General features: G+C 39.6%; 1 protein-coding gene across 1 annotated transcript in view; it reads left to right on the top strand.

The window, feature by feature from the left end:
• Positions 1-13,839, top strand: part of LOC140232023 (syntaxin-8-like) — a 142,150-nt gene that overhangs the window by 33,206 nt on the left and 95,105 nt on the right. Inside the window, exons 4-6 of the mRNA XM_072312174.1 lie at positions 55-165; positions 5,338-5,456; positions 13,012-13,104. Coding sequence (XP_072168275.1) covers positions 55-165; positions 5,338-5,456; positions 13,012-13,104 — 323 coding nt within the window. The remainder of the gene's footprint in view (positions 1-54; positions 166-5,337; positions 5,457-13,011; positions 13,105-13,839) is intronic.

Here is a 13,839-nt window from a genome sequence, read left to right as displayed (position 1 = left end):
ATTAGAATGTTGTTACAAACTTACTTTCCTTGATCAAGAACTGTTATTTTTCAGAACTCAGAGAGAAGCAGAGAGACGACGGGCATTGGTTGAAAACCTGTATGCTAAGGAGAAAATAATGAATGAATCGTTTAGGAAAGACATCATGTATACAGCACCAGAAAGGTAAGACTTAACTTGTGGGACCTGGGAAACGAAACGGTTTATGTTCATCTTGTTGCAAAATCATTGCATGCTCATGAGAAGACTGCTCTTTTAAAATTAGGATTTCTACTCTTTTATAGTTCCTTTTCAAACAGTTTGCTTCTGACAAATCAGACCATTTGTGACCCGCTACAACAAAATGGTCCTAAAGTCGCGCACGGTCGAAGCCGTGAAATTCGAGTTTGAAGTTAGAGCATCAAAATTGGTCAAAACTTACGATTTTCTGAATTTGACATATCATTAGAGTCTGACATGTCTTCTATCATCTGTCGAAATTTTGAAGCAAAATGATGAAAGGAAAGACCAAATAATAGCGTTTTTCTGGGCCATGTTTTTTGGCGTTTCAACGAAGCAGAAACTGGTTCGAACATTTGGATTGAGCGCCACACAAAGGCTCCGCCCCTAACAACGACCAGCGTGATCTCATTGGTCAGTTTGCCGCTTGCCGCTAACCGAAGCGTGAAGCTCGCACACTGCCCAGTCGACTGGTGCGTGCTGGCGGGGTTCGCTATGCCCAGCCGGCCCAGCCGCTTCTCCTGGCATCCTGGTCACTGATTGGTCGGTGAGGAGACCGCCGACGCTGTGTTTGAATGAGCATTTCGGGGGTTGCTAGGGCTTACCTTCTATTGTCCGGAGGTGAATACTGACTGCGTGTCCCGTGATCGTGATTGCGTTGCAAGGAGAACTTTTAGGGCGCTTTTCTCGAAACTGTGATTTCCCAGACGTCTTGACATGCTCTCTTTTAAACATCGATATCTCCGCATCCGATTATTTTTATAAGATGTGTTATATATCAATTTAAAGCAGAAAGATTAGGGAATTGTGTCATGCAATTTTCAAATAATCGACCTCGCCCGACTTTAGGATCATTTTGTTGTAGCGGGTCACATTTAATCTGGTCAATCTGGACAATTAGCCAAATAAGTGATGATTAGATGAAATTGACAGTAGATCAAATTGGTTTATCAGCAGTATTGGCAATTTTAATAGACAATATGAGAATTAGACCAACTTGTATATTTAAAGAAGAAGTGACTGTGATAAGCCTGCATCATGTCAACATGTTTCCAGTGTATCCATAGTAATACTTCCTCCTGATTTGCAGAGAGAAATGATTGTAAGTAAAGATGCAATGGGTGGTTGCTGTGTGTTATGGCATGCAGCAACCATGGAAGATATGGGTGCATGAGTTGAACCAGTCAAGAGACCAAAAATGCATTTGATCCGCGAGCTAAAGAGCTATGAAGACTGATGCTTTGTATACTGTAAAAGTGCAAATTTTTGCGAGAGTAATTTTTCACGCTTGGCCGGGTAAGGTGGATTTCGTGTGTTTTTTTAATTCCGTGGATCAGGACATTGAACTACTGGAACATATGACATGCAAAAACATTTGTGTGCTTTTATTTTCGCGCTATCCTGTGGTTGCGCGAAATGAGCGAAAATTTCCACTTTTACAGTATCACTCCAGCTCCTGCTTTCAACAATTCATGTGACTCTTCGGTCTACATTACTTCAAAATTCATGGTCAGTTTTTCACTATAATAGCAGGTATTACCGGTATTGCTAGAGTGATAAGATAATTACATGTATCTATAAAAATGGACACCATTTCCTACTTGGGGGCCCTAGGGACAATGCTCCAGAGGGAAGGAAAGAGAGACAAAGCCCCCAAATTAAGAAATCCTTACAAAACTTTTTTTCTATAACCAAAAGGGATTTAAGCTATTGTAGGGTTTCAGTCTGTATTGGTGACTGCAGTTTCAAGGTTTTTTATGGCAGATCTGTGAAGGATCAAATTTGGGCCCAATTTTTACATTTTCATCTTCTGTTTGGATATGCATTGTAAGATTTTCACCAAACTTGTCTGGTATTATTGCTAAAGTATAAAATGTCTATATGTACAAATGGGTACCATTTCCCACTTTATGCCCCCAGGGGCAAATGAAAACATTGCGGCCGTATGCATCTGCTCCTTTGAGGCAAGGTTTAATCTTGTTTAACATGGGAAGTGAACATCAAAAATAGTGCTCTTTGATGAAATGACTACTTTTGTAAAATATGTGTGTTTTATGTAAAGTCATGTTTTTATACAAGTCTTTGGGCAGAATTTGAAACTTTTTAAATGTTTTTGTACAATAATACTAGATTTGATATGCTATGAGAAGAAAGAGTTGCACAATGTCCATGTTTTCAGCCTTTCTAGAGAGTTAGCGGTATATGATGCATCACGCGTTATCCCGGGGTACCGTAGTACCCCGGGTACCACGTTATGTAGCGCCATGTCAGTCCACTCGAGGACAATTGCAGAGAAATGCATGCACTGTGTGTGCGTGTACATAGTCATTCCCATACCGCTGCATGTTATACTACGCATGCATGGCACACTGTGCTATTGTAGCAATATAACGTGCAGTGCCAGTGCAGTGCAGTGTGCAGTGCCAGTGCAGTGCCGGTGCGGGTGCCGGTGCCGGTGCCAGTGCCTAGCGTGCGCTAGCTCCAGCACCAAAATAAATTCCACTTTTTGGCAACTCAGGGTACAACCATTTTAAGAAAATTAATGATTCAACAAAATGGCTGATGTTTATTTGGTACCCCGGGATACCATTTATGTCATGATATCCTGTTTTGGGGGACTTAATGTGTTATCAAAGGCTCGCCAATGTTTTACTGGAGTGTGGCATCAAGTTTCTTCTGCCAGTTTCTAAAACATGATTTCAGCTCGAGTTGATGCTACAATGGCACCTATTCGTTGAGAGGAAAAGGTTTCACTTTTAGGATCCTGTCAGGTATAATTTTCTTAAAAATTCAGGTTTGTTTAGATTTTATAGCGCTGGGTCTGAATGTCCTCTGCACCAAGTGTGTCCCTTTTGAAGTCCCTTATAACACCTGTGCGTGCACTGCACTGTATAGTTGTGTTCTGTTGTCGAGTGACAAATCTTGCCGATTACAGATTCCTCGGGAGGGAATGGGACTGAGGGGAGCTCATAAAGTTGGAGAGCTTGTGTATAATTTATAACTTCGGTACGAATATGGTAGATGTACAAATGACATAATCCACATTGTGTCATGTTGATTTTGAAAATGTTCAGAGAAGAGTTCCTACCAATAAAACGGACGGTATAGTATCGGTTGAGGTGAGGATTCAGCTTTTGATGTTTTATGACATATTTAGAAACCACTCTATGAAGTGTTGAGTCTTTGATGAAAATCGATTTGTAATGACTGAGATATCCAAAAACAAGGTTAAACAAAGATCCTATTAAAAGTTGTGGCCTTTCACATTTTAGTAGGATGACATTTTGGGATATCTCAGCCATTTTCATAAGATAAACTGTGAATTCCTTTAAGAATTACATGTTCTCTTGTATACCATAAAAAGTTTCTTATCTCACAAACTTACACACAAAAAAGCAGAAACGTGCAGTCCCATCTAAACCAAAACTGCACCATCCCTTTAACAACGAAGCATATATACTTTCCACACTCTCTTCACAGTGTATGGGGTGGTGTGTGATCACTATACGTATTGAACTGGCAGTCATCGTGTACACAGCTAGCCGTAGACATCTGCTGCGTTGTTACTATGCACTAGCTAGCTAGTAGTACACAGATACCTCGTATCCTAGGAACTGTCTTGTGAATGTGAATGTGTATGCCGTATGGATCGGAGAAAATGTGTCTTTAATGCACACTGAATGTGCTCAGCCACTGATCTCTATGTAGATCAGTCCACTAATCCCCCGTACTCGGTGAGCATAATACTTTCTGCCTGTTTTAGCGTCAAACTTTTTCATCAAAGCTCCAAAAGTAAGGAATCTTTGCAAATACTGTTTTCATAAACCAGAGAAGATAAGCTAACCTAATGCTATGAGTAAGTACATTGGTGACTATAGTTTCAAGATTGTTTATGGCAGGTCACAAAGGTGACAGAAAATATATTTATACAAATGGACACCATGCCCCCACCCCCTGGATCCCCCACTTTAAGAGAATCTTTAAGAAATAGATTTTTTACAAAAATATTGAAAACTAGAGACACTTGAAGTAGATACATTAGTGAATGTACGTTTAAGGTTATTTAAATTTGTTACATGCCTGGCAGATATTCTGCCAATGTGATAGAATATACAAATGGACACCATGCCCCCTCATGCCCTCATAGCTGCTACCCCCCCCCCAATTTTTCTATGTTCTTTGGTAATAATATGGAAGAATATGCGGAAGGTGAACTTGCTATATTCCGGTGAGTACAAGACCCCAGGGTCTCTTGTGTTTGTGGACTTTTAAGAATATGCTTTCTAGGAATACCATTTGACCTCTCCTTGTCAAGATTCTCAAATGCCCACAAATTTCCTACATGATCCATCAGGTTTCTGTAGCCAATGAGCTACAATGTAGTAATTGTCAACAGATTAAAGCGAAACATAGTTCTCATACTGCTCATCAAGGATTGCTTGCAATACACTGAAAGGGTCTACAAAAAAACTTCTCTAGCTGACACAATTTGTCAGGATAATGAGTTGTTTGGGAGTATTTTGAGATCTAAAGAGGAAAATTATTTGATTATAATATATACGCAACTTTTTTCTGTGAAGAGCCCTCCTTGTTCAGTAGAGGGTAGGTACGTAGAATGTTACTAGTAGTATATATGTGATGATTGAATTGTGCTCTAGCAGTTGTATTGAATTGCCTGTAGCCAACAAGCTGCATGCAATTCACTCTCGTGCAGTGGATACTGCTGTGGCCCTGTGTAATTATCCTGTGATCAATGCTATCGATTATAAAGCATCATATTGCAACCAGGATTGGGTGTGCTCTGAGATTACAATATTTCCAGTGTACCTTTTTGGGTGATATTTCGTGATGTCATCGTTACCCAACTAAAATTGTATTTAATATCACATTGATGCGTATGTATCCAACAGCCTACATTGTATGTAGTCATATATCGGAACTATGTTTTACATTCAACATTTAACATGTTTCAATAATATATATGAGATCATCAGAGAATCTCTCAAAAATGAATAAGATGACTGAGAAATAATTTTACATGAAATTACAATTGTGATTATCAAAACAAAAATAATGAATGTATTTGGTATCTTACTTTCTTGTCATGCTGATTTGTAGGACAAGCTTGCTGCCAAGTACATCAGGCTTTGGTCAGGATGGATGGGGAGGTGTGAGTGAGGACACCAGAAACCTGTCTATCAATGAGCTTCAGCAGGAGCAACAGAGGCTCATACAAGGTAAGTGTTGGCATCTACCCATTTTCCTATCTTCCCCATTACCTTATAGCTATGGTATATCTCTGTAACATGTTCCTTGTATCCTTATCATCCGTGTTTCCATGGTACTTTAAAAAAAAATGTTCTGTCCTCTTGTCTGACTCATCCTCTACCTTCTCCTCAGATCTTTCTGGCCACTTTGCTGTGGGATAATGTGCAATATTTAGATGATGTGCATTCAAACTTGCTCAATGCAAATCTATTATTTCAACTACAGTACTGTTTTTTGCTCATCTGAGCCAAAGACTTATGAGAGCTATTGTGATTATTCATCGTCTGGCTTTCATTTTGCATTGTGCATGGTGTTTAAACTCTTGAAAACCCCAGGTCAGATTTTCACAAACTTGGCAGGGTCAATATAGCATTCCTAGGGTGATAAGATCTCAATTTGTTTGTATGGGCACCATGCCCTTGCAGTGCTTGGCAGGCATTATTACTAAGGTGTCATATTTGTTACAAATGGGTACCATACCCAAAATTTAGGAATATCTAAAAATCTTCTCCTCCAGAACAGAATAGAGTGAAGTTAGTCCAATGAGTAACTACATTGAGTTGTTATTGTGTCTTTTTAGCATCGTTTTGTATTGGCATTTCATAGTGTGTGTGTACTTGTTGCCGTGGTTATCAGTGGGTTTTAACTGTGCATTGTTCACGAATTGGGCTTCATGTTGTGTGGTTTGAGGCCAATACCAGCCACCGTTCAAGCAGGAGCACTGCTTAAACAGGGGAAAAACTTGTCTCACGACCCCTCCCGATAAAACGGTGACCACTGAATTACTCAATTGAGTATGCACTAAGAGTGTTACTGACCAAACGATATCAGATAGGATACTTTACCAAGTGCAGCAAGTGTTTTCAGCATACACTATGCTCAGACCATGGGGCTTTGGTCTATGATCTGCAATTTGTCTAGCTGCCCAAGCTACCAATAAAGTAATGTCCTGCCCAGCTACCACAGAAACATCCATGATGAGAATGAAAGCTTGTCAGTTCCCAAGGGCAAAATAATACAGAACCCCTCTATACACGCTTTATCTGCAATCTTACAATCTTACAAAGGCATCTGGCACGGCTGGGCAAGAAATGTCTTCTTCACCATATTTACTTAACTCATGCATCTGTAGCTGACTTACAACTCCCTTGCTGGGCATAACAATAGCTACAATGAGATATCAAACAGTTGTGTTACAAGCCTACACCTGGCCTGCTGTAAATGTACACCTGTCACCCTGTCTCAGTATGTCTGTTCTCAAGAACAGAAGTTGAGTAAAGGGAACGATCGTGTTGGTGCCGTGAGTATCCTAGGCAGTCCGTGACATATTTTTTCCACATCAAGGATCATCATGGATCATCAAGGCAACTACATGGACCTGCACGGCAGCCACGCGGCAACTACACAGACCATTATTTCAAACATGGTATTACAGGGATAAAAAGGGATCTACATGGTCTGTAAGTGACGAGAAAGAGAATAAGATTGATCAAATTCCAAAATCAGCTTGCTTTTCAGGATAGTTTTTTGTCTGCCAGTGTGGTATGTGTCGCTGCCTTGTCGGTCTGTGTAGCTGCTGTGTTGGTCTGTGTAGACGCCGTGCTCTACTGGCATGGACTGAGTAGTTGCCGGGTGGGTCTGGCATGATCTGTGGAGGTCTGTGTAAGCACCAAGTAGATGCCATGCTGGTCCGGCCTCATCCATGTATAGCTGCCGTGTTGATACCATATGTACAATCATCAACGCTTGTTGATGCTCCATCCAGGGCAAAACTAACCCGGGACTCTCGGGATCATCACTGGCATGATCCGGGGATTGCCGTGTAGATCCTTGAGGATCCATGTTTATATGTGACTGGGGCTTTAAGGTGGGACTAGTTGTAAATCCCTCATTCATCAAAGCATTGTGTACCTGTATAAAGGAGGATGGAGCTCTTTAGAACTTTTACCATTGTACTAGCAACCATCCTTTTGATGAGTCAAAGCAAAGAATGTCATACAGTGACTGACAACAACCCCAATGCAGTATACAGTGAACTAATGTGCAACTTTTCCATGTCAATACTGGGAAGCAAGGATGCAGTAATATGCGACCCACCAACTGCTTTTGAAATTGGGTGATGTACATCCTACCTCTGGTCCCAACTCGGCAGGTGAAAGTGACCAACACAGCAGTGAATATGTAGGTCACATCAAACTGGAAGAATATGTAATGATACCAAACACCTACAAAGTTTAAGCAAAAACTCTGGAACATGCCAGTATCAGCAACTCCCATGTGATCTTTGGAGGACAATGTCGGAACTTGGAATCGCTAGAAGATGTAGACTTGACAGAGGAAACTACCAAAAGTTTTTATATTTAACTTACCTTCTGTGCAAGGAGGAGAATCAAACACAGGGGACGTCATTCATCTGAAGGAGGAAGGGCTTAGAACAGCTCAGCCTGACTGCCAAGTATAACTTGAAGAAAAAACGACATACCTGTCAGGCATTTGACATCATAACACTAACAGTATCAGAGACACACCTAGTTCAATGATTGCCGACTCAGAAGTTGCTCTTAATGGATTCTGCTGGGAAAGACTAGACATAAATGGTGATGAAGGTGATGGAGTAGTGGTATACATAGCGTTGCTGGGGTGACAAGACCTTGTATCTGAAATTTTGGTGAAAATGACTTTTTTGGATTAACGGTCAAACAATGGGTTAAGTGATGTCCTGTCCAAATCTCAACTGTCTTACTCCAAAAATTAAGTTACCACGGCATGTCAAAGGAAGGGCTTTCCCATAGTGCTTTGGCCACCATGTTTTTTGGCTCTCCTGAACATTTGACATTTTGTAGATATGAAATCTTGTCACCCCAGCGATGATAGATGACTCAATACCTTTATATCGAGCCATATTTGTTGGGACAATTTATAGGCTACCCAGGGCATTCTGTGATTACCAGACATTGATTGAACAGGGTCCCATTTCATAGAAAGTTGATATGATGGCAATTCTTGCTGGAATGGTAGGAATGGCAATTGTCATGGTAATGACAAGAATCCAGCTTCCTGATTGGCTGTTGCTACAAATATGGGAAGTTGCCATTCCAGCAAAAGTTGCTATCCTAACATTTTGTTTGTGTGTGTGTGTGTGTGTGGTGTGTGAAATAGGGTCAAGATGATCTCTAAAGTGTCTGATCTAAATGTGGAATTGATTATATTTGGTGATTCAAACCAAGGAGGTTTTATACATGGAGTTCCAACTGGCTGTAATTATTCAAACAGTTGTCAGATTTCTATTGATGTACAAAAGAATTCCACAGGTGCACTTGTGCCTTTGATGATCAATGTTCCAAGCCGCCGTCTTGCTGAGCAATCTGAAGATTCATTTTGAACGTTATCATAATGTTGGCCATATTTTGCTCAATTATTTATTAAATGAAATGAAATTTCACTTAATAATAAAGCATGTAAAACAAACGTCAATTCCGTTCAGAAATTTGCGCAAAAAGTGTAAATCAGAGCTGTATTATGTGAAAATGTTGAAAACTGTACCATCCTGGAAAGCTGGTTTTATCACTTTTCGACTTAATTTCCCCAAATGAAACTAACATGTAATAATCTTCAAGTATAATTCTTTATTGATAGATATATCAGATTAGTGCCCATGTATGCCCAGTCGAGTAATTTTCATCTTCATTTCAGCATTTTCCCCTCAATTTCTGTTCACGCATCCTCGTGTCTGTACCACCTAGCTTTTATAAGAAGGGATAGCGAAAAGTAATTACCATCACGAAGACATATCTTCTTTTGAAAGTGGCTGGTGATAATGCAATGAGATACGAGTCAATTGTCTTCATATCGGCGCGGCAGATCCTGTTTGGCACATGCTTCAAATATTTTTGAGCGGCGGCTTCGAACATAGATCAAAGGGAATAACTCTGTTGTTACTTCATCTCTTCAACCTCCTTGTTCAAACTACAGTATGCTATGTACCCAGGAATCTATTAGAAGCTCTGTAACCAGAACAGCTTACATCAATTGATCAAGTCTCCAAACAGAATACTAAGTAACTGAAACAAGCTGTAGTCTGTTGGATGGAATACTAACCAATAATCCACAGAAAGTGAGACAAATTCAAATTGGCATTTTACATCTTGGCATCAGTGATCACAACCTTGTTTGTAATTTGTAAATTGTATAAATCAAAAGTGCCTCCCCATACCGTAACATACTTTCTTTTAAAAGTTTTGATGAAAATGATTTATGCTAGCCCTGTAAGAGGGAGACTGGACCCCATCTTGTTGGAAGGTGACCCCAACACTGCTTGGGAAACTTTAAAACATATATTACATGTTACACATAGAACCTGTTTTACAGTGCAATTGTGGTACTTGGCCCCACAATTTGTCTGTTTACAGTGCCGGGCTAGGCCCAGGCTTTTAATTCAAACCTTTCAATATTTTGTTGTAGTGGCGCCCTGCTTGTAAACAGACGACTATTATTGGGAGCACGCCGGTCGCAATTTGGTACTGCATTTGACCCAGTTTGCGTTTACAGTGAGAAAAGGCCGGGCCGAGCCCAGGCCGAGCTGCGGCGAAACTACCTCCAGAGTTTGGCCAAATGTGCGGCCGATTTTGGTACCGCATTTGGCCTTTTGCGCGTTTACAGTGAAATGAAGGCTGGGCTCGGCACTCACTGTAAATGGGGTCCTAGAGTAAGAGGAAAGAAAACTCCTTGGGTAAATGATTAATGCATCAAACTCTCTTACGAGTGAGATAGAATGAAAAGAATGTGCAGATTCTGGCAACAATCCTGCCCTATGGGTGCAGCATAGACACTTAAGAAATTATGTAAACAATAGAGGGAAGACACTCAAGAAAGAATACTATCACACCAGTATTTCAGAAGACTGTTGAAATTCAAAACAGCTATGTAAAATCCTCAAAACCTCAAAACTCTAACACTTAGTTAGAAATCTCAGAGGAAGGTGAACAGCTTGACTATTGATGGCACATTGAGCTAGAAAAGGAAAGATTCAACAAGTTCTCATCCGTCAGTGTGGGGCCAAGCAGTAAAGATAACAATAGCAAAACATGTGATTAGCCCAGTGAGATAAAACATACAGTGAAACCCAACTTTTCTTAAACCTGAAATTTATGACTCATTTGTATGAAAGTAACTGCAAAAGTTGCAAACTTCTAAATCCACTGGTTTAATGTTCCATTGTGTGCTGGGCTCATTCCTGATGAATGGAAGAAGGCCACTGTTCCCCCTATTCGAAAGGGAGGTAACGCAGCTGATACAAATAACTAGAGACCCATATTAGTTGTTCCAATTGTAATGAGGATTTTCAAAAGAGCTGTGCACTTTCATATGACTGAGTAACTGTATCTTGTGAGACATGATATGTTGACACCTGAACAATTCAGATTAAAAAACAACAACAAAACACCATAGTGCAGACACTGTCTTAGTACTTCTTACTGACTTTTTGTACAAAAACATGGATAATGGTTTACCTACCAGAGGGGTATTTTTAGACTTTTGCTAGACATTCGACTCAGTAAACCATGAAATTCTATTGCAGAAATTTGAGTCTTTTGGAATCAAAGGGATCAAACTGTTATGATGTACAAATTACCTCTAAAACCGCAGGCAGAAGACAATAGTTGGAGATGCAGCATCAACTTGGGGTACAATACAGTCAAGGATACCCAAGGTTCAGTCCTTGGCCCCTTATTTTTTTACCATCATGGTACACAACTTGCCTGGCGTAACTTCTAGGAGTGAGATTCTGATGTACGCAGATGAGACTGTATTTCTGTGTAGTGGTGAACATGCTGATGAGCTGAATCTTATCTGAATATTAAGGACTTAGACCTTATAAATGATTGAGTAAAAGCAAATGGTCTTTTATTAAACCCAAGCACCAAACAATATGATTTTCGAAACATCTCAAAACCTAGCCACCATTCCCAAATGTATTAATGTAAAATTGGAAAGTTATACATTTTTGGAAGTAAAGTCCTACAAATATCTTGTGGTGCACATAGATCCAGTTCTTAATTTGAAGGAATGTGCCATGCAAGTAAGTAAATTGGTTCAAGATTATGCTTGCTATTAAAGTTGATTGAAAAATCCCTACCGCTAAATTCGTTCAAAAATTTTGACAAATTCATTAGTTCTTTCATGGTTTGACTACTGCAGTGTGGTCTGGTCAAATTGTCCCACCACCACAAGAGATATCATTTTGAGACAACACTGATAAAAGAATGGCCAGAATAATCTTAGGGTAGACACCCAGTGTTGAGAAATCACCGAGGGCAAATAGTTTTACAATGACCCAAAAGAAAGCAGTCAATATTTGTTTTATATCCCTCTCGAGCATTTTACTAGAGTGATGACACAAGGTTCCCTTTTGGAAATGTGTAGGCTTAATCAGTTCAACGCTGTGGCAGTGCAGCAGTGCATGCAGCGCGTAGCGAACGACACCACTGCGCTGTGTAATGTAATAGGTCACCGTGTATTCACCGTGGTTGCATCCTCCGAGCTATAGAGACAGCGTAGAACTGCGAGAGAAGGTCTAGGAATAGAAGTAGGCCTAAAGTGGCTTCGTTATCCAGATCATCTTCAAAATCAGTTTTAGTTTCCTAAAATAATTCCTAAACCATACCTGATATGTTGTACTTCTGCTGTAATTTACGAAATTCCTCCATTACTTGAAGCAGTCATCACACATGCCATCACACCACAGATTTCTGTCATGTCATCGGCACTGCGCTAGCTAGCCACTGTGCTGTCGCTGTAGCTACTGCAGTATCCGTAGCTAGTACAGTATCGCTACTACGTGCACTGCGTGCATTCTAATGTGCGTGCAGATCGTGGATTTCCAAATGTGCTATATTACGCTAGATAGTAAGCCTTTGCACCACATTCAACTGCTTGTAGATAGCTACTAAAACTACCCCATTTTCGTGCTTTGTACAATCATATTGCAAGAAACTTTACATGAAGGATATAATATGAACTATCCTTTCTATTTTTTTTTTTTTTGGGGGGGGGGCAGTTCTCTAGAGGAGGGGTGGTATGATACATCATATTGTATCATTTCATGTTTTGCAGTCATAGATTTCATGACATTTAATTTGTATAATTGTTCTATTCTACATATGTTATTGTATATGTTGTTTGTATAATGATGATTTCTGTTGATATTACACTGTTTTGATATTTATGAATATATGTGTTTATTGTCTATCAAGCAGGGCCTCCACGAACAACAGTGTTCAACTCACTGATGGAGCCACCCTGTGAAAACAAGATTGATGAATACATAAATAAATGGTCTTACATGGTCATTACATAAATTGTAATCACAAAATATGTGGTGCATGCAGAGTTTGAAATACCATTACTGAGCAGTGTGGCGGCTATATTTACAGCAACCTACACGTACATGAAATGAGGAACTCTTTTTTTATAGAAAGTTACTTTACTACAATGTAAATCTTAACAATTGCTTACTATTCACAGAACAAGATGATGGACTGGATGAATTGTCGGCCATTATCTCCAAGCAAAAGAGGATGGGGCAGCTCATTGGCCAGGAAGTTGATGAGCACATAGGTAAGGCCATTAGGTTCATCAATGCCTGTTCAGTTCAATTTAATTCAGTTCAATTTATTTGGCACAAAAATAATAAGTACATTATGTACCCAGTGAAAATAGAAGCAATGCATATACATGTGTATATGGGCAATTCCACGGTAACTGACGTTACGCGTAAGGATTTTCATGAAATTGTTTATGTTGTAGTTTTGTGAATGAAAGCACCGGGGCTTGTAATTAGCATTGATGAATGAGTTCATGAGAATGAAGAAATAGGTGGAAAGTTTTTCTGTCAAACTGCATTTCTTATCACATAGCAAGTGAAAATGTGTCGGTAACTGACATTACGGAAAAAGGACATGGGAATTTATGGTGTAGATTTAAATGGAAATATCTCATGTCCCTGACTTCTAAACTTTATGTGTTTAATATGGCAATATACCTAGGTTCTTAGGAACAGGTGTGCAAAATAATGTGCACTTTAGATATTTCATTTTAGCACCATGCCAATTTTAGTGAAGGCATGACGGTAACTGACGTTACGCTTATATTTGCCATAGGGTTTACACATGGAAAATCATGATTGGGAATAGTTTTGTGATATCTTATAATTCTGACCTTTCAGAGTGATTTGTCTGATATGGAATCATACCTTGGTTCATCAATTACAAATACCCAAATGAAATGAAACATTAGTCCATTTTCTTTGTGTTTTATGAAAACTTAAAGGTAAACATGTCAGTAACTGATGTT

This window comes from Diadema setosum, chromosome 8, assembly GCF_964275005.1.
Source record: "Diadema setosum chromosome 8, eeDiaSeto1, whole genome shotgun sequence".
Lineage (NCBI taxonomy): Eukaryota > Metazoa > Echinodermata > Echinoidea > Diadematoida > Diadematidae > Diadema > Diadema setosum.
The sequence above is the reverse complement of the archived record's forward strand: the minus strand, read 5'-3'. Positions and strand labels throughout refer to the sequence as shown.